General features: G+C 52.2%; 1 protein-coding gene across 1 annotated transcript in view; it reads right to left on the reverse strand.

The window, feature by feature from the left end:
- The window catches only part of TMEM131 (transmembrane protein 131), a gene marked incomplete at both ends in the record, with an annotated part of 77,741 nt that extends 64,122 nt beyond the window's left edge, over positions 1–13,619 (reverse strand). The window contains 5 exons of the mRNA XM_080711457.1: positions 4,149–4,217; positions 9,737–9,777; positions 12,381–12,442; positions 12,991–13,171; positions 13,362–13,619. Of these exons, the coding sequence (XP_080567583.1) occupies positions 4,149–4,217; positions 9,737–9,777; positions 12,381–12,442; positions 12,991–13,171; positions 13,362–13,619 (611 nt within the window). The remainder of the gene's footprint in view (positions 1–4,148; positions 4,218–9,736; positions 9,778–12,380; positions 12,443–12,990; positions 13,172–13,361) is intronic.
- Between the last annotated feature and the right edge of the window lie 7,262 nt (positions 13,620–20,881).

A 20,881-nucleotide genomic window follows, 5' to 3' on the forward strand; every position in this document is an offset into this window, starting at 1 on the left:
TATGGACAACTGACAACTGTCCACATTCGAGGAGTCTGGGCTCCAGGCACTCAAAGCAGCAGCTGTGGATGAGGGACAGCGTGGTAAACGAGCTGCCATTCTGTGGTCAATGCGAGTGGCCACGCCACAGACAACACAGCAATGCCAGGAGACAGATGGCTGAAGACGCGGTGGCCTGAAGACGCGGCGTGGCCACCGCCCTGACAGACCACACCTGTGGTAGGGAGCGGCAGCTGGCACGCGGTGCTGTGCCACGCGGTCCCGCAGAACCCTGCCGTCCCCAGCACTCAGGGAAAGACTAAGCCAGAGCCAGAGACCTGAGAGGCATCAACAGCCCTTGACACGAGGGCCTGCTTGGTATTCTTGAAATACCATCTGGTCACTAGGGAGGAGTACCTTTCATACACTGAATTTACTTTGCAACAAGTACTTCCACTTTTAGTGAAATTAAATTCAATGTCCATTTTTATGCCATAAATAGCCATTTTAAGCTTTAGATCTGAAAACAAGATTTTCTACACTTAATGATTATATAAAGCCAAAGATTTTGGTAAATCAAGATTCCACCCAAAGCAACTTTTATGTTTGAAAAAAGGAGTTGTTATGGAAACAGAAACATTTAACAGCACTGGCATTTACAAATAAGTGGAAGAAGGAGATGAAAAAGGGAATAAAAAGAATTAAACAATTAAAAAAACTATGAAAACACAGTCCTATTTTTGAAGACAAAATGTGATCGATTGATTGTGAAGTGACTCCTGGAGGGCAGGAGGCAACAGCAAGGAGGGGAGTTCTCACGGCCCCTGCTAAGCGGCCTGGAGGAAGCGACAAGAGCCTAGCTCTTTTGCTGTAATTATGGATATTAACTGTGCATCTAACTCCATTTTTTTTTTTTTTTTTGGTGGTACTGGGGTTCCTGGAAGCCCTTCTACCTCCGGGCTACACTCCCAGACCTATTTTTTACATTTTCATTTTGGAAACAGGGTCTCCTAAGCCAGCGCGTGCGGCTGGCTTCGAACCTGCGTGATCCTCCTTGTCTCTGCCTCCCAAGCGCGGGGATGACAAGCGTGCGCCACCACGCCCGGCCTAACTCCATTTTTGATACCTGATAGCTGACAGCTTTCACGCCCCATACCTGGGCAGGCTGACACAGACAGCTGGTATCGGTGAGAACCCCCCCCCCCAGCCTCACCCCAACCCAGGACAAGCCAAGAAAGCCACCTTTCTCTGCTCTCTCAAGCCACTTCAGACCTGCTCGGGAGCCTGCCTGGTCTCTCTAGAAGAAGTCGTTATATGGGTGGATATGGCCACCAACTTATGGTGGCTTGACTTATGATCTTTCGATTTTATGATGGTGAAACTGCATTCGGTGGAAATCAGGCTCTGAGTCTGATCTTTCCTGCGTGGCGCCATGTGGTCTGAACCGCGGCAAGTCGCAGCTCCCGGGCAGCCAAGCCCCCAACGGGAAACGGCTCTGACGTCTGAACCAGGTTCTGGATGCAGTCCCGACTCTGTGGGGTGGCGTAACACCACCGAGGCAGAGAGAAGGGCTTCTCTCCCTCTGCTAGACAGGCCTGTTTCACGAAGCAGGGCTGTCATCTACAGGACTGGTCACTAGGGGTCAATAGCCCAAGGAGACGGGATGACTTTGACTGGAGCCCATCCTCCAACTTCCCTTTCTCTGGATAAAACCCTCACACACATAGAAAGAGCGCTGGGAGGATCTGCCTACTACCAGACATCCTCTCACCTGCCTGGTGGGGCAGACAGCCGACCCAAGCTGCGGGGGTCACTGCCCCACCATGAGCTGCTTTACGCCAAAAGAACAGAAGCGAGGGTGTGGTGCGCACACCTGGAATTCCAGGTCTTGGAGGCTGAGACAGGAGGATCACAGGGTCCAGGCCAGCTTCGGCAACACAGCAAGGCCCTCAGCAACTCAGTGAGACCTCATTTCAAAATAAAATAGTGCTGGGGGTGTTACTCGGGTAGAATGGCCGAGTTTGTTCACTGTATGGCAAAAACACAAACGACAGAAAACAACTGGATACACAACGGTGCCTGCGGGTCCCGAGGCAAGGCCGGCTCGGCATCCAACGAGAGCCTGTGCTAACGAAGCCAGCCACGGGCGGGGTGCAGCTCCGAGGCAGAATGCCCCTGGGCTCAACTCTCAGGATCAAAAATGAAAGAAAGACGCAGAAAGAAAACCCAGGGCTTCCTGGGGAGGGAGGCCGGAGCAGCGAGTCTCATGGCGGCGGTGTCTCCCAGCCCCCGGGGGTAGGGCGCGTGGGCCAGTGGTGAGGCTGGGCTGAGGGACGCAGCTCTTGCTGGCCCACGGTGGCAGCTGCAGCCCTGACCTTTCTGCAGATACAGTATGGTCTTCGGCTCCTTCCAACACAGTCCCATCTTGTTCCAAGCTTCAGTCAGCTTTCTAGCACTTACAGCAAACAACATGACACTGACCCCAAGAGGCGACTCCCGGGCGCTCCGCAGTAAATGCCAATTCTCCTACGGGGTCAGTAATGGTTAGTCATGCAGAATGCCCTTATATATCCAAGTGCCTGCTGGAGAGTTAGGGAATGAAACATCATGATGTCTGGTGATTCAAAATCAACAAAATCATGAAATAAATAGGGCAAAAATGTTAACAAATGCTGTATATGTTAAGAGTACATTCATGTTTTGTTCTACTTTTTTGGGGGGTACTGGAGGTTGAACCCTGGGACCTTTTACCTCTGAGCTAAGCCTCCAGCCCTTTTATTTTTTATTTTGAAACAGGTTCTCATTTGGTTGCTGAGGCTGGCTTCAAACCTGTGGTCCTCCTGTTTCAGCTTCCCAAGTACTAGGATTACAGATATGTGCCACCGCATCCAGCCTCTACTTTTCTGAATGTATAAAAGCTCTCGTTAATTGTTCCTCTTAAAGGAAGATTCTCAAGGGATGTGTGACATCCCTAGAACTTAGATCAAAGCTGGGTGGTGTGCACGCTTGTTCTCCCAGCACTTGGGAGGCTGAGACAGGAGGATCTTGGCTGGAGGGCAGCCTCAGCTACTTAATGAGGCCCTTTGCAACTGAGACCCTATTCAAGATAAAAAATAAAAAATAGGACTTGGGGTATGGCTTAGAGGTGGAATGCCCCGGGGTTCCATCCCCAGTACCAAAAAAAAAAAAAAAAGGAAAAGGAAAGAGAGAAAAGACCGCAGAGACTTTAGGCAGCGGTGTGCGGCTCCCCGCAGTGTGGTGTGGTGTGGTGTGGTGTGTTGTGGGGGCATGGGCGCCAAGCTTGTCCACGGGTGTGGGGGGCGCGCTGGAAACGGCGTCAAGCTTGAAGGCCACAGGGAGCCACTGCAGAGTCGGGAGGCGGGGACGGCGATAGGATCAGATTCTAACAGTGAAAAGATCTCTCTGCTGATAGCACACACCAGAAACCCGCAGGTGCCGGGCCGTCAGAGGACAGGTGACGAGGGCCTGAGTGGGGCAGGCGGGGGCAGCGAGGGTGGCGGGCGGCGGGTAGGAGGAGCGCACGGCCTGAGCTCCGGAGGCCTTGTCGCCTTTCAGGCGGCATTGGCGGAGCGGGGGAAGAGGCGGGACAACAGACTGAGAGGCCCCAGGCACGTGCTGGCGCTGTGGCAGGTCACGCCATAAGAAAGCACAGAACTGGGGCAGCGGGGATGGGGAGAGGCACAGAAGCCTGTGGAGGACAGAGAAGCGCAGGCCAGACGCTGGCCACGGCACTTCCAGATCACGGGCGCGGAGGCAGCCGGCTTGAGAAAGGTAGCCATTGACATCCATGCTGCTTCCAAGACAGAGTCTCCGAGCCAGAGCGCAGCGCCTGGGCATGGCCAGCTTCCAAACTTAGCATCTTTACGTTGAGACTCCCCCGTGGCACTAGGTTCAACCTCATTTGTTCCTAATGATCTGCAATGTAACTCTCTCTCACAGAAGGCAACACAGGCCTCCCAAGTGCTCATCAGCTGAGTGGAGGTGGAGTCCCCCATGGAGCTGAATAGAGGTGGAGTCCCTGACATCAGCTGGATGGAGGTGGAGTCCCCATGGAGCTGAATGAATGGAGGTGGAGCCCCATGGAGCTGAGTGGAGGTGGAGTCCCCAACATCAGCTGAGTGGAGGCGGGGTCCCCACGGTAGACTTACTGCTCACGGAAATCCAGCATGGGAGGCTCAAACCGCAGGGGCCTGCAGCTGCCCCGGGACAGAGATACGCTGCAAGGAAGAGAAGAGAATGTGAGAAGCAATCTTCAAACACACACTTTCCCAAGAGTAGTCAGTACTTGCCTTTTATCATGAGAAAGTATCTGTAAGAAAGTGGGACTGGATGTTCTATTAAGAATGTGCACTGCTTTTTTGTGAGAGGGAACCGATGCTTTTAGCTCGGTACACTTACGCACCTACATCACGACGAGCCCCCACGCACACGGCCCCTGGTGTCTCCCCGCCCCAAACACCAGCAAGACTGGTATTGACCGCTTCATAGAGACAGCATTATGAGAATGCTGCTTTAAAAAACGTTAAGGAAAAACAGGAATATTTTTCTATGTCAAGGTGTATAAAATAAGAAATGCTCAGATAAGCTAAATGGTAGCATTTATCTGGTTGGTATAGTTGGTAACAAGAAGGCTGATTGAAAAATGTGAAAAAATAGGAATATGCTTTCTCTGTTTAAGGTATTACGAAATAGAAAATGCTTAGACTGAATGGCATAATTTATTTGGTTGATTCAGTTGGTAACAATACGTTCACTTACATTTCTGATATATATATATATATATGATGAGAAATTAGTTAATATAATTCTGCATACTTGGCAGACAATATTTGAAAACAAAAATCATGGTCACAGTGAATTTTAAGCTAGAGCTTTCTAAGAACTAAAACACCTATTCCATCTGTGATGTCTTGGCCTAAACACCTGCGTATCATTCCCAGCATCCCACTTGCTATTACAACCTCTCAATAGACTGACTTCTGAAGAGCAAGCCTCAGATGTACGTCGAGCCACCCACACTGCCACGAAGCACTGATGGCCTCTGGAGCGCTGCGCTCACACCTACAGCTAGCCACTGAGAACCAGAGAAGAGAGGCGCTCAGCGAGCCCAAGTAGGAGGTCTGGCTCTTCTTGTTTTATCTTAAGAAGTGACTCTAGAGCAAAACCCATCTGTGATAGAACTATTTCCATCATAGCTACAGTTCACAAAAACACAAGCCTCCAAATGACACAGTAAATCTCATTCAGAAGACATGGAAAATACATTAGCAATGGTGAGGACATCCATTTCGTACAGGACTCTGGCTTTAACTGAAGCTTAGAGATCTGTAGTCTGAGTAGTGGAATGGCTGAGCTGGAAGTTAAAAGGCTCAAACACAGTTTTGGCCCTCTGTGGAACTTGATAATCCCTCTTTCTCCAGAGGTGGCATAGAAAAGATGACACAGGAAGGAAGAAAACATCAAATGTACAATGAGACAATCTATCATGACGATTGAAACACAGCCCTGAAGACAGCGGGACAGGGAGCCATGGTCCCCGCACCATGACGGACTGAAACACAGCCCTGAAGACAGCGGGACAGGGAGCCGTGGTCCCCGCACCATGACGGACTGAAACACAGCCCTGAAGACAGCGGGACAGGGAGCCATGGTCCCCGCATCATGACAGACTGAAACACAGCCCTGAAGACAGCGGGACAGGGAGCCATGGTCCCTGCACCATGACGGACTGAAACACAGCCCTGAAGACAGCGGGACAGGGAGCCATGGTCCCCGCATCATGGCTGCCAGCTACAGCAGGAGGCACAGAGCCAACTCCCTCACGGCTCTGTCCAGCCCGCCCGCCCATCCACCCATCCATCCATTTGTGGGACTAGGGATGGAACCCAGGACATCCTGCCTCTGAGCTACACCCTCAGCCCAATTTTTTATTTTATTTTGAAACAGAGTCTCACTGAGTTAAAAGACCCTCGCTAAGTAGCTGAGGCTGTCCTCCAACCGCGATCCTCCTGTTCAGCCTCCGAATGCTGGGATGACAAGCGTGTGCCACCACGCCTGGCTTCTTTCACCCTTTTTTAGACAAGACAATGTCTTTGACTAGAGCTGCTCGGGAGAGTGGCCTGTGAGGCCAGCCCTGGTACCCGAGAGACCCCATTTCAAAATAAGAGTCGGATGGGGCTCAGCAGGAGAAGGCCTACGTTCAATCTCCAGTACTTCACAGGTAAAAACAAAGCCGGGCGTGGTGGCCACAGCTATGACCCCAGTACTTGGGAGGCTGAGAGACGCTCAAGAACCTAGTGAGAGCCTGTTTCAAATAAAAAAGACATGGTTAAATAAATGAAGAAAGGAAGGGCTGGGGTAGAGCTTTTCTAGGCTCAGAGGCCTGGGTTCAATTCCCAACACTACCTAAAGCAAACCAATTCAACAACAAAAAAGAAGCAAAACCAAACACACAAGAAACGCAAGGTGCGGTGGTACGTGCCTGCGATCCCGGTACTCTGGGGGCTAAAACAGGAGGACCACAGGCTCAAGGCCAGCCTCAGCAACTCTGTAAGTCAGTGAGACACTGTTTCAAATAAAAAACAAGGGGGAGGGGGTTAACAGCTCAGAGTTGTAGAACACCTCTGGGTTTTATTCCTGTATTAAAAAAAGAAACAGATTTCCAGATGGCGGTCAGGGCGGTAGGCAGCTATATAGCTATTTCTTATACACAGAGAGTTGACTGATCTTCCTGTGCGGATCTCATGTCTGTCACCTTGGTAAATGTGGTCATGAGGGTCTGTCTGGATCTTTACGGTTTTCCACTGCTGCTGTCTGTGCTCCCAGAATGAGCAGTTTTGGATGGTCACTGTAGACACCCTGCAAGTAACAGCAATCCTACTTCCTTCTTCCTTTCCAATCCTTAGGCCTTGCTTTTCTTTTTATGTGCTCTTTGAAAGTCTTCCTGCAAAATACTTCACAGAAGTGGTGCCCAGCAAGTTTTACTCTGATCATTACAGAGTATGCGAAAGAGGGAACATGCATAAAAGATGACTTTCTCATGAATAAAAGCCTGTTTTCAAAACCACAGCAGGTCTGCATCTAAGGAATAGTTAGTGCTGAGTGAGCTGGTCCAAAGAGGCACAGGCAGAATCTTGCTGAACAAAACCAAAGGCGCAGCAGAAGCCGCACGGCGCCGTGGCCACGGAGGTGGTGGTGTCGTATTTATGTGCGTGGCACAGTCCTGTTTAGTGGTTTACTAACAGAGAAAATGTTTATAAATAAGTAATGCTGAAAAATAAACAAAGGCAAAGGCAGTATGAACATGATACCCTCTGCCAATTTCAACACAATGGATTTTGACAGCAGAATGTATGCTTGCTATAGTGATTGTACTTGTTCTCAAGCCTTAATTTTTGGGGGGCAGTACTGGGGATTTTCTGGAGCTACATCACCAGACCTTTTTATTTCAAGACAGGATCTTGCTAAGTTTCCCAGGTGGACCTCGATGACCCTTATGAGCCTCCTGTCTCAGCTTCCTGAGTGGCTGAGATTACAGGTGTGTACCACGCAGACACCCAGCTCAGAAACAAAGCTGTTTCTCCTCTTTGTGGGACTAGGGACTGCACCAGGGCCTTGTACAGCTAGGTAAGCAGGCTGGCACTGAGCTACAGCCACAGACAACTGTAACTTTCTGCCACAGTATTACTCATCTGGGGATAGGGAAATGGAGATTATGTTCTGAGTAGGAACAACTGGAGGGCGCATGGAACCCTTGGCAGAGTGTGCTTGAGGGCCTAGCAGGTCACAGCTAAGAGCCAGACCTGCCTGCCTTCCCTCTTTCTTGCTCTTTCCCTCTTCTTAAATGTATTTTTTGGTCCTAGAGATCAAAGCCAGGGGCATTCTACCTCTAAGCTATAACCCTGCCCCTTGTTAATTTTTTTTTTTGTGTGTGTGTGTGTGTATGTCTGTGGTACTGGGGTTCCTGGAAGCCCTTCTACCTCTGGGCTACACTCCCAGACCTATTTTATACTTTAATTTTTGGAAACAGGATCTCTTAAGTCAGCGGGGCTGGCTTCGAACCAGCGCGATCCTCCTGCCTCCACCTCCCAAGTGCGGGGATTACAAGGGTGCGCCACTACGCCCAGCTTGTTAATTTTTTAAAAAAATAGTCTTACTAGGTTCCTCGGGCTATCCCCAAACCTGTGATCCTCCTGTCTCAGCCTCCTAAGTACTAAAAATACAGGTGTGTGCTACCATGTCCACCTCTGAGTATCTTTTAAAGAATGGTCTTGCCGGGTGTGGGGGCGCACGCTTGTAATCCCCACGCTTGGGAGGCCGAGACAGGAGGATCACGCAGGTTCGAAGCCAGCCTCAGCTACTTAGTGAGGCTCTCAGCAACTTAGTGAGACCCTGTTTCCAAATAAAATATAAAAAAAAAATAGGTCTGGGAGTATAGCCCGGAGGTAAAAAAAAAGAAAAAAAAGTAGTCCCTGGGTTCCACCCCCAGTACCACCAAAAAAAAAAAACAAAAAAACCCCACAACAACAACGGTCTGTGGCGTACCTGAATGTAAAACACCTACAATGCTTGTGGGAATGGAGATTTCAGGCCCGCCTCTGGAATCTTATTCTCTACATCCAAAAACGCCCAGAGCCCTGCCCTTGAAGCGCATGGTCAAATGGGAGCTAGTATCTTGCATCTGCATCTTGACTCACAAATAAGCATTCCATCCACAAATGGGGCAGGACGAGCTCCACAAGTAAACTTTCAAAGCTACCAACAGATGAAAGTGGTTCTGAGACAAAAGAAAGAAGGAGGTGGGAAGGAGACCTACAGGAAGGGCAAGGACCCCACCGCAAAGGCTCAAGCTCCTCATCGCTTCCCGCTCCAGGTTAGTTCCCTCCCCCGGCCCACCGCTCCCATATTTCTGCGAAATCCACATATCTTCACTCGTGATCTTACAGTTACTGGAAACCCACTTATGATACTTAACTTGTAAGGTGGTAATTAACCTTTCCAAGAAATAGTCAAAGAGATATGATATCTTGAGTAACAGGGACCGCTCCAGCATTATCTCCTGATCAGACCATGGAGACCCTTGTCAAGGATCAGGCCATCACAAACTGTCTCAGGATCACTGGACTGGGGTCATCCTCGTGGACCTCCCATGCCCCTGCTTCGCCACATTCCAAGAGTAGCCAGGAGCCATTCCAGACATTGCCCGCGTCCCCGTGAGGGGGACGGTTAGGGCTGTAGTTAGGATCTTAGGTGTCTCCCAAAGGCCCATGTGCTGCAGACCTGGTCCAGGAGGCCGAGGTGGGACCCGACAGGAGGTCTCAGGTCGCTGGGGACAGAGGACTCAGCCCTCCTGCCCTCGGGCCCGGGACTAGGTAAGCAGGTCTGCTCTGCCTTGGGCTCCTGCGTGCCTCCTCGCAGGGCCGACTGATCATGCGCGCAAGCCTCTGAGACTGCGCCAGAGCTGAGCCCTTCTCTCAGTAGTGGCTGTCTCAGGCACTGGCCACGTGGAGAGCTGGCTGTCACAGGGCGGCGTGCCACACACCTGCATCACATGCAAATTCAGACTTAAACTTAGTTTTTCTATAAAAAACACTTAGAAATGCAGAGTATGATGTGATTTATAATTTGATATTCTCTGTTCACCAAAAATAGTGGAGAGAAAATGAAGGGGAGAGCTACAGAAGCCATCAGAAGAATAAAAAGTATGTTGATATCCTACTAAATACCCAAGGCTTACCTCTTCTGTTGATAGGAACTGAGTCCAAGAGTTGTCTCAGTCTGTAAAAGAAAAAAAAGATGAAAATACTAAGACAAAATTTTCATACCACTGACATATGGAATATATGAAGTATTTCATGGCACCCCCAACTCTGATCTTGTCCCTTGGATTCTCAGGTCAAACCTGATCCTGATCGTATGAAATGACCGTGGCACCATGCAGTTCAAACTAGAAACACACGAGGGAGCGACGCTGAAGGAGGTGAGCCTGCCACACACGCCCGAGACGCCGCGCGCTGCGCAGCCGCACCACCGCCACCCGATTCCCCACGCAGAGCCAGCAGACGTGAGCCATTTAGACACTAAGTACACATGCGTTTATACGCGAAGAAGGTGGATGTGAGAACTGGAAAGGCTGGCATCAAAGGAAATGAACAGGTGACAGACGTATCATCAGGAAGAAAGCCCGTGTGCATGGCTAACGTTGACACTAGCATCGCACAAGCAGAGGCCGGAAGGAAGCGGCGTGACAGGACAGACGGTAGGCCCACCGAGGAGGGAAGGCCATCCAAGGAGGACCTGGGCAGGGAGCGCCTCCTGAAGAAGCCACACAAGCAGGCGGGCTCGCAAGGGCGTCCGCTCCCTGCCAAGGACTTTGGAAATAAGATTGGGAAGGCAGAACAGCTGCTCCTTTGGATGTACGAGCCACAGAAGAGGAAAGCAGCCATTCAGCCATCACAAGTAAGGATGAGAACTGAGACCACGCAACAGTGTGGCCGCACCCGCCCCTCAGAGAGGCGCTGAAGTCCCATCAGAAGGGATCCGAGAAAGGAGGCTTAAACCTCTCTTAAGCTGGGTGTGGTGGCGCACACTTGTAATCCCTGCCTGGGGAGGAGGAGACAGGAGGATCGCGCTGGTTCGGAGCCATCCTCGCTGGCTTAAGAGACCCTGTTTCCACATAAAAAAGTTAAAAAATAGGTCTGGGAGTGTAGCCCGTGGGAGTGTAGCCCGGAGTTAGAAGGGCTTCCAGGGACCCCAGTACCACAAAAAAAACCAACAACAAAAAAAAACCTATCTTAAAAGCACAGCTTGAAGCCGGGCGTGGTGGCGCACACTTTTCATCCCAGCATTCAGGAGGCTGAGACTGGAGGATTGTGGTTCTAGGCGGCCTCAGGTACTTAGTGAGGCCCTCCGCAACTTAGTGAGACCCTGTTTCGAGATAAAGAATAAAAAATAGGGCAGGGGCTGGAGCTCGGAGGTCAACTGCCCCCGGGGTTCCATCCCCAGACCCGCAAAAAACAGAAAGAAAAAAAAAAAAAAAAGACTCTAGCTTGTAACTGAGCCGAGACCAAGAGGGAAAACTGCGGAAGGGAGACCGGCAGGAAGCATAAAAATTCAACAGAAAAAACAAACATCTAGGAAGACTGAAATCAACGCACCTATTTAAAAGACAAGAGGATATGCTGAAATTAAAGCCTACCTATATATGTGTAACTCAAAAGCCAATTAATGAGCCGGCCGTGGGGGCACACGCTCATCACCCAGCATTCGGAAGGCTGAGACAGGAGGGTCTGGTTCTTGGCCAACGTCAGCTACTAGTGAGGCATTCCACAAATGGATGAGACCTTGTTTCAAATTAAAGAATAAAAAAGTAAAACTGGGGGTGTAGCTCAGAGGTAGAATGCCCCTGGCTTCAATCACTAAAGTACTGGGGAAAAAAATTAATAAATGCCAGCCTCAGCAACTCAGTAAGACCCCCAAGAATCACACAAACAGATATGCCTCACTGGACTGCAAAGAAATCCCGAAAAGACAATGCGGTGACCTCTGAACTTCAGGGACTTATACCCCTGGATAAGGGCTGCTCAAAGAACTCAGTGCCCTGGGAATAACCCCTGCTGTGGATTTTGGTCTGTCTCCTGAGTATGACACAGTGTTGCAAAGGAACCTTTGCTGAATCTGACTGAAGCCAGCAGCAATTCTTGGAGCACCCTTGCCATCACAGGTCAGACTGCTTCTCCTCCGCAGGAGGACTCCAGCCTCAGCTCAGCCTCAGCCTCGCTCATCAGAGGCTGCAGATTCCAGCCTCTCTCAGAAAGGGGCTCCAAACAAGGACAGGCCAAGAAAACGGACTGCTCTTCAAGGTCACAGACCAGCCTCTGCGAAGAGCCTGCACTACACACGTGTGCTGACAGCTGCAGCCTGGGACGCGGTGGAGGGCGAGATGGGCGGGATCCCCAAGACTTGGGCTCTCTCCCGAGTCCCTCCCAGGCCAGCTCTGAGAGCCAGCACCGAGTGTCCCCTTCACGGCTCTGAGCCCAGGCACTCACCGTGCTCTCCGCTGTTTCTCCTGGATCTGACCGCATACCCTCAGGGCACAGGCACACACAGGCCCCTGGACTAAGGGCGTGCTTACACATAACGCCTCACTACTAAAATGACTCTGCTTTGCAAAGAAACGTTTACTCGAGAAATGACTGTGCAGCCGTCCGGGGTGGTGCACGCTTGTAATCCCGGCACTGGCACAGGAGGAGGCTCCAAGGCCTGAGGCCAGCCTTTGCACCACCTCGGCTGGCCACCAGTTCCATTAAATGGTCATACTGCTCCGCATCGGCAGCGCTTCTCGGGCCCGCGCGGACGCAGTCTGGACGTGGCTACGTTACCTGGAGGAGGCCCCCGTCGTGGAAGCGTAGCACTTCTATCATGCTCTCCGGCTGGACGGACGCTGCGGAGGAAACAGAGCGCATGGTCACGGGCGGGCGGGCAGGCACACGTGTGTCCTGACACACAGCCGGCCTCCGCTAGTGAATGCCGGCTTGCATTCTAGAACGGACTTCTGCGAGGCCCAAATCGCATCCGCCTAGCGGGTATGAGGCCCCCACGTCAGCCCCCTGCCTGGCAACTAAACCACATAGCTTGATCTTCCGGAGGGGACACCCCAGAATTCCAGCAACTCTGAAATGCTCTGAAATAAAATAACAGAGTAACCATGTCGTTTCAATGATCTTCAGGTTGTGTAAGTCGCCTCCCAAACATCTATTCCCACTGCTGAGAAAGCTCCCACGGGCAGTCCCACCGTGCAGAAGCTCGGAAGCTTGCGGAGAGGCTCACTAGGGAGCTGCGCGCGCCCCGCGAGGAGAACAGGGTGCGCAGCTGGGTTTGCCTCCTCTGCAGTGACGCTGTGGCTTAGTTGTGGAAGATGGGGAGGAAAACGGGAAGGAGATCTGTCCCAGGAAACAGGACAATGCAAAGACAAGGTGAACAGAAGCCTACGGAGCTGAGTACGCAGCTGGCTGCCGGGCTCCCAGTGTTGCCCAAACCTGCCCACGAACCAGCCTGCACCCGCGCCTCTCCCAGACCGCCACGGGGAGTGCTGGACGCGCGTGCTGCAGCCGCACCGCACAGGCAGCAGCAGGGCCGCGGAAAGGCGCAGAGGGCGAGAGGAGAATAAACACTGCAGGAGATACTCCGGGGAGAGTGGATGCTAACGGACATACGATGCGCTTGTCAAAACTGGACTTTGTAGCAGGAAAAGTCTAAGTTACGCAATCAAATGGAACCAAAGCGTGATGGAACAACGTAACTGTCTCACAAATGTGAGACTCAAGCCCCCAGCAGGGCGTTGGGGAGGGTGACCCAAGCACTGGGGAGGAGTGGCTGCTGGGCCCCAAGGCAAAGGCAGAGGCCGCTGCTGCCCGGCACTGCGCTCCGGAGGCCTGGGTAGCATGGCCAGCCACCTTCCAGGGCCTGCGGTGGCCAAACACACGCAGCTGGGGAGGGTAGGAGCCAGGTTTCCAGCGGCTGGAGGACCAGTTACGGAGGACGCGAAAGACGAGGCCAGGATTCCCGCGGCAATGGATTCCACGTGGGGACAGCAGCATGGACTTGTGCTCGGCAAACATAGCTAGCCACTCACCTAGGAACGCTCACGTGTATACAGAGGGAGCAGACGCGCACGTTTCTTTGCTGTCAGTGACAGCCCAGGAGAGCAGCGCGTCCACACCCGGACCTTGAGCCCAGCCTGTGCTTCAATAAGAGGGACTAGGGCGGCCGCAAGCAGCCGATTCTAGCACATGGGCAAGAAGTACACAGAACAAGACTGGAGCGTTCTCAGAGCCGGAAAGGAAGACAGTACTAAAAACAACACAGGAAACCATCCAAGAAAAAAAGCCGACACTGCTGGGGATAGTGCAAAAGGAAGTAAGCCAAAACTGAGCAACAAAATTAAGTAGTAGAGATTATAGTCCAAATTTTAGAATAAATATCCCCGGGGTCATGTGACAGAAGTAGAGTACTGAATAAATAACCCGGGGGAGGCCAGATCCCCACGCAGAGCAGCTCTGCCACTGGAGCTGGGACTCTGTGAGGACGGCGGGGCGGAGCTCCCCCTTCGTGAACGTGCCATGGCGTCGACTCCCGTGGCTACAGTAAGAGGAGAGGGCAGAGAGGCCCCCTCGGCCAGGACAAGACCAACCTCACAGTGAGAACGCATGCTGACAGTGCGTGCCACATGACAGTAACAAGGGCACTTCACGCCTGTGGTCCCCCTAACACCTACAACCCCAGTCTGATCACGAGGAAAACATCAGACAAATCCCAACTGAGGGGCTTCTGAAAGTACCCAACCAGCACTCCTCAAAGCTGCCAGGGTCCTATGAAACAGAAGACCTGCCGGCCACCACAGGCAGACCTGCCCAAGGAGGCGCCCCCTCTAACCAGGGGGCGGGAGCCCAGACCTAGCTGGGCCCCTGCGGAGAAGAATGCTGGGCAAAACCTAACTCACAACAGCATGCGAAAACTTGTTGGTAATAATGAATCAATACTGGTTTAGTTTTAAAAAGTACAGTATTACTATAAGGCGTTAATAACGGGGAAAAGGGTTGGGTGTATGAGAACTGTACTCTGCAACTTTTAAAAATAAATCTAAAATTGTTCTGAAATAGAAATCTTACTTTTTAAAACATGAAACAAGCCAGGTATGATGGCCCATGATTTAATCCTGGTATTGGGAGGCTGAGACAGGAGGATTGCAGGTTCAAAGCCAGCCTCAGTAACTTAGCAAGGCTCTCAGCAATCTAGTGAGACCCTGTTTCCAAATAAAATCAGGCTGGGTGTGTAGTTCAGAGGTAGAATGCCTCTGGGTTCGACTGCTAGCACCAAAAATAAAAATAAAAATAAAAATAAATGACCAAACAAACATAAAACGCTAGTTCATTTGGTTTAATGTGGTGTTCGCCGACTCCTGCATGGTCTTTGAGGACTCCAGGCAGTTGTTTCTAGCCAGCCCCAGGTGCCTGGCTTTTCCGGGCCCCAGCTGTCAGCCGGCTTCACTAAGGGGACGGTGCTGTCCTGCTTGCTGCTCACCCTCCCACTCTGTCCCGCCTACGGCCAGCTGCCTGGCCAGCATCAGCCCCGGAGCCGGCGCCCAAGTCTCCGCTTTTCCTTCACACAGAAGCACATTTGTCCTCACTGCGAAGGACCTTTTCCGCTTAAGTTATCTCTAGTTCTAGCTTGGAGTGGAACTTCAAAACCGAGATCAGTACTAATACTCCGGTCCAGTTATTGACACAGTACATGGGAGCACACAAAATGTCTCTAAAGTGACAGTCCCTCAGGGAAAAAAAGAGCGCAAAGGCCTCGCCCGGCTGGGGCCCCACGGCAGCCCCTTCCCCAGGCCTGCAGCTTCAGAGGACCCAGGAAGTCTGTTGTGTCCTGCTGAAGACGTGTTGGCCTAAGAACACACGAACTAACAAGAACCATCGAACAAACAGTGCAGGAAAAAAAGAGAGCGAGTCAGAAAGTTAGAAGCCAGCCGGGCGCGGTGGGCACACTTGTCATCCCTGCGCTTGGGAAGCGAAGACAGGAGGCTCGCGCAGGTTCAAAGTCAGCCTCGATGGTTTAAGAGACCCTGTTTCCAATAAAAATATAAAAATAGGTCTGGGAGTGTAGCCTGGAGGTAGAAAGGTTTCCAGGAACCCCAGTGCTACAAAAAAAAAAAAAAAAAAGAAAGTTAGAAGCGTTCCCTCTGGTCACAGAGGTGAAGTCCTAACTGGGAAACAGGCTGAACTGCATCAATGGCTTTCCTTAAAAGATGCAGAAATAAACAGGATTCCAGTCTAGCAGGAAACAAACGAGGATGATTTCTTCAAATGGCCTAAATGGTCAATCGTGATGACTCAACTCTACGCCCAGAAAGACAAGTGCCGTGGGCCACGGCTCTGTCGGCCCTGTGCCCTGTGAGACATGGCAGGTGGCTGGAGCAAGACAAGCGCCATACACCTCTCCAGTCAATGCAGCCGGCAGTGAGTTCCTCTCCCGAGTTCCCACAACTTTATACTGTCAACAGATCGCACACGTACCCAGCATTCTATAGTCCAGGCAGCAATGGGCTGGGATATTGAGATTGTTTAAAGGCACAATGGAGTTATGTTCAGCAGGAAAGTGCCCAGAGATGGACTAGGATTCCAACAATGAGACAGCCCCCAGAACCACTTCAAGATAAATTTGACATTAATCCTCAGGACTAAAAGAAACTCTGGGCAAACTAGTTACTTACTTATTTATTTATTTATTTATTTTTGTGTGTGGTACTGGTGACTGAACCCAGGGGTATTCTACCTCTGAGCTATACCCTTAGACCATTTTTATTTTTATTCTGAAACAGGGTCTAAGTTAGTGAAAGTCTCACTACTCGCTGAGGCTGTCCTTGAACCTGCAATCCCCCGTCTCAGTCTCTCAATGACTAGGATTACAGGCAGGCGCCACCAGCGCCCAGCTGACCAAATTTTACAATTGAGCCTGTATTCTGACAGTGAGAGGAGAGGCGACGGATGGGCGAATGGACCTGGCTTCTCTGGCTCTTCTGACCCTGCTGCTGCGGCCCTGTGGGGCTGCGCTCACTGACCACGCCTCAACACTCCCACATCACCGTGGTCTGAAGGCCACTGCCAGTGAGTCACTTCCAAGAGTTCAGCAGAGTTTACTTCCTTTCATTTAGTAAAGAATGACATTCACACAATAAAAATATCTTCACTTAAAGGGCAAATCTTTCTCTACTGTAGTTTCTTTTAGGTGGAGATTTCTGAATATTGCAACTGACAACCGAATACAACTGCTTCTTTAATACACTGTTAAAGATAATTCATAGCTACCCACTGTAAATAATTGGTTGAAATATAAACCACGTGGGGGGGGGCAGACACTTGGTACCTGGATTATCACGGCTGCTACTCTGACCTTCACGGTCTCTTTCCCCTTAAGGGAAAGATGCTTGACTACCTAAATCCTCTACCAATCCCAAGAGAGGAAAGGGCCACAGAGGCAGGACTCGGGAGGCCCAAATCTGGTGTCCAAGACCCGGCCCTTCTCATCTTGTGGCTTCTGTCTCTCCCTCCTTCAGTTCAGCCTCGCTCCCCTCGGGCGGAGGCCCAGCCTGCTAGGACAGCCCTTCTCATCCCAGGGCTGGTGCCTTTCCCTGTCCAGCTCAGCCTTGCTCCCCTGTGGGCTCCCCTCCACAGGACGCTGATGGAGGGGCGTGGATGCTGGACGCCCTATTTTAACCCTCAAGACAATGTCTAATAATTTGCAGTTTGCTTGTTAATCATCTGTCCTAGCACAAAGTCTGAAAAATGGCGGATACGATGGGTTAAATAACGTCAGAACTTATCGCTGCTAATGGTGTTAGCACCGTATTTATAGTCACTCTCTCCAAAGCAAAGCCACACAGGAAGGAGGCGGCACCAGCACAGGTCAGAGTGGGAGGGAATCCACAGGGACAGTGAACAGAGGAGGGAACGAACGAAACCAAAAGCTGGTGTTTGGAACGATCAGCAACGCTGGCAAGGCGCTGGCTGCACCAAGCCAGGAGCGTCCTGACGAACCGGCGCTCCTGCTGCCCCGCAGAAAGAAGAGGCCTCCACCTCCACAGCGGTGGAAGAGGCCTGGACAAGTGTGAACAGTGAGATGGTAATAGAGCAGAGAGCTGCGGGAACGGGCAGATCCCCAGGAAAGGGCACACTACGGGCAGTGATTCAAGAAGAGAAACCGTCAGACCTACAGAGACCGCATCAGTCACCCAAAGTGTCCCCACAGAGGAGCCGGGGTAGGTGGCGCCACTGAGCTCTACCAAGCTTTTAAGGACTAGCAACGCTTTACAAGCTAGTCCTGAGAATAACAGAAAAGCACTTCCCAGTTTATTTAATGACACCATTAATATCCAGAGACCAAAGCCAGACAACACCGTCACAAGAAAAGGAGACTATAAACCAACATGCACATCTAGCGGTGCACACAGAAAACTACAAGCCGGGGCCAGTGGCAAGAACGCAACCCTTAACCACCAAGGAGCCCTCGGACGAGACGACAGACCAACGAAAGAGCACCTGGTGCCCACTGGACCGAGTGCCTTCAGGTGACCTCCCTGCACTGATGCCCCACTGGACCGAGTGCCTTCAGGTGACCCCCCTGCACTGATGCCCCGACTGGACCGAGTGCCTTCAGGTGACCCCCCTGCACTGATGCCCCACTGGACCGAGTGCCTTCAGGTGACCCCCCTGCACTGATGCCCCACTGGACCGAGTGCCTTCAGGTGACCCCCCTGCACTGATGCCCCACTGGACCGAGTGCCTTCAGGTGACCCTCCTGCACTGATGCCCCGACTGGACCGAGTGCTTTCAGGTGACCCCCCTGCACTGATGCCCCGACTGGACCGAGTGCCTTCAGGTGACCCTCCTGCACTGATGCCCCGACTGGACCGAGTGCCTTCAGGTGACCCCCCTGCACTGATGCCCCGACTGGACCGAGTGCCTTCAGGTGACCCCCCTGTACTGATGCCCCACTGGACCGAGTGCCTTCAGGTGACCCCCCTGCACTGATGCCCCGACTGGACCGAGTGCCTTCAGGTGACCCCCCTGCACTGATGCCCCCACTGGACCGAGTGCCTTCAGGTGACCCCCCTGCACTGATGCCCCCACTGGACCGAGTGCCTTCAGGTGACCTCCCTGCACTGATGCCCCGACTGGACCGAGTGCCTTCAGGTGACCCTCCTGCACTGATGCCCCGACTGGACCGAGTGCCTTCAGGTGACCCCCCTGCACTGATGCCCCGACTGGACCGAGTGCCTTCAGGTGACCCCCCTGCACTGATGCCCCACTGGACCGAGTGCCTTCAGGTGACCCCCCTGTACTGATGCCCCGACTGGACCGAGTGCCTTCAGGTGACCTCCCTGCACTGATGCCCCGACTGGACCGAGTGCCTTCAGGGACCCCCCTGCACTGATGCCCCGACTGGACCGAGTGCCTTCAGGTGACCTCCCTGCACTGATGCCCCGACTGGACCGAGTGCCTTCAGGTGACCCCCCTGCACTGATGCCCCGACTGGACCGAGTGCCTTCAGGTGACCCCCCTGTACTGATGCCCCGACTGGACCGAGTGCCTTCAGGTGACCTCCCTGCACTGATGCCCCGACTGGACCGAGTGCCTTCAGGGACCCCCCTGCACTGATGCCCCGACTGGACCGAGTGCCTTCAGGTGACCTCCCTGCACTGATGCCCCGACTGGACCGAGTGCCTTCAGGTGACCCTCCTGCACTGATGCCCCGACTGGACCGAGTGCCTTCAGGTGACCCCCCTGCACTGATGCCCCGACTGGACCGAGTGCCTTCAGGTGACCCCCCTGCACTGATGCCCCGACTGGACCGAGTGCCTTCAGGTGACCCCCCTGCACTGATGCCCCGACTGGACCGAGTGCCTTCAGGTGACCCCCCTGCACTGATGCCCCACTGGACCGAGTGCCTTCAGGTGACCCCCCTGCACTGATGCCCCACTGGACCAAGTGCCTTCAGGTGACCTCCCTGCACTTACAGGCAGGGACCGCGATGCAGACGCCTGCCCCAAAACCCACCCGCACAGGCAGGCCTCTGTAGCCTGCCTCTCCCCGGCAGCCCAAGCTTCCTCCTGCTCCTGAAGCGGCTGTTCACGCCACAGAGAGCCAGCGTGAGGTCTGTTTCCAGATCGCTTCCTTCAGGTGGCAGCAGATGGAAAACAGCCTCGCTGACGCTGAGGAAACACCGGTTGGTGTTTGTAAGGTTGGGGGCACCTCCCGGTCACCCAGAGGTTGGAAGAGTGTGGAGCGAGGCGAGTATGCACAGGTACATCCCGTCTTATCTGCTGAGGACCCACCTCGGTCTTACCCCATGGAATTAAACCTGCTCAGCAATCAACCAGGACTAACATTTTGGCCAATAAAGACTCAACAAGCGAAACTAAGCTTAATTTTGATGCCCAAATATCCTCGAAATAGTCCAAATCTGCAGGAGAGGGAGTACAGTGAAACTGTGTGTAGCTGAAAAGCCCACTTATTTCCTACAGAACATATTGAGGCAGCTGTAAGATTCACCAGAGTTGCCCATTTTAAAATTCAAATGACAGACCAAGAAGAGCAGAGGCAGGAAGCAGAACAAACCAATAATTTACCTGACCGTGGAGACTCTCACTGAGTATAACCAGACATATTTTAAACAGGCTAAATTAAGCCAGGCGTGGTGGGCACGCTCGTCATCCCAGCATTCAGGAGGCTGAGACCGGAGGATCGTGGATCGCAGACAGCCTCAGCTGCTCAGCGAGGCCCTCTGCAACTCAGTGAGATCCAGTTTCAAAATAAAGAATAAAATAGGGCCGGGGCTGTAGTTCAGAGGTCGAATGCCCCTGGGCTCCATCCCCAGATCTAAAAGGGCGAAATCAATGATGTAAAGCGATGAGACGCCGGCGTGGCGGTGCATGCCCGTGACCCAGCACTTGGGAGGCTGAGACAGGAAGGCTGCAGGCTCAAAGACTGCCGACAGTGTGACGAGATTGTCAGCAGCCTATCAAGACCCTGTTTAAGAATAAAAACTAAAGGGGTGGGGTGGGGTTGTAGAATGCCCCTGGGTTCAATAGGAAGGAAGGAAGGAAGGAAGGAAGGAAGGAAGGAAGGAAGGAAGGAAGGAAACCAGCCAGCCAGCCAAGGGAGGGCGGGCAGGCCTCACTGAGGTTTAAAGTTATAGGAGAATGTTTACAGATGCTCACCTTCCTTCATTAAGTGCTGTAAGCTAGACCTTTAACTATTGGACATAACTTTTATAAGCGTGTGGTCCAATAATTTTATTCACTATCGATCTTTAATAGCTA

The sequence above is a fragment of the Muscardinus avellanarius genome, assembly GCF_963383645.1.
Source record: "Muscardinus avellanarius genome assembly, chromosome: 15".
Lineage (NCBI taxonomy): Eukaryota > Metazoa > Chordata > Mammalia > Rodentia > Gliridae > Muscardinus > Muscardinus avellanarius.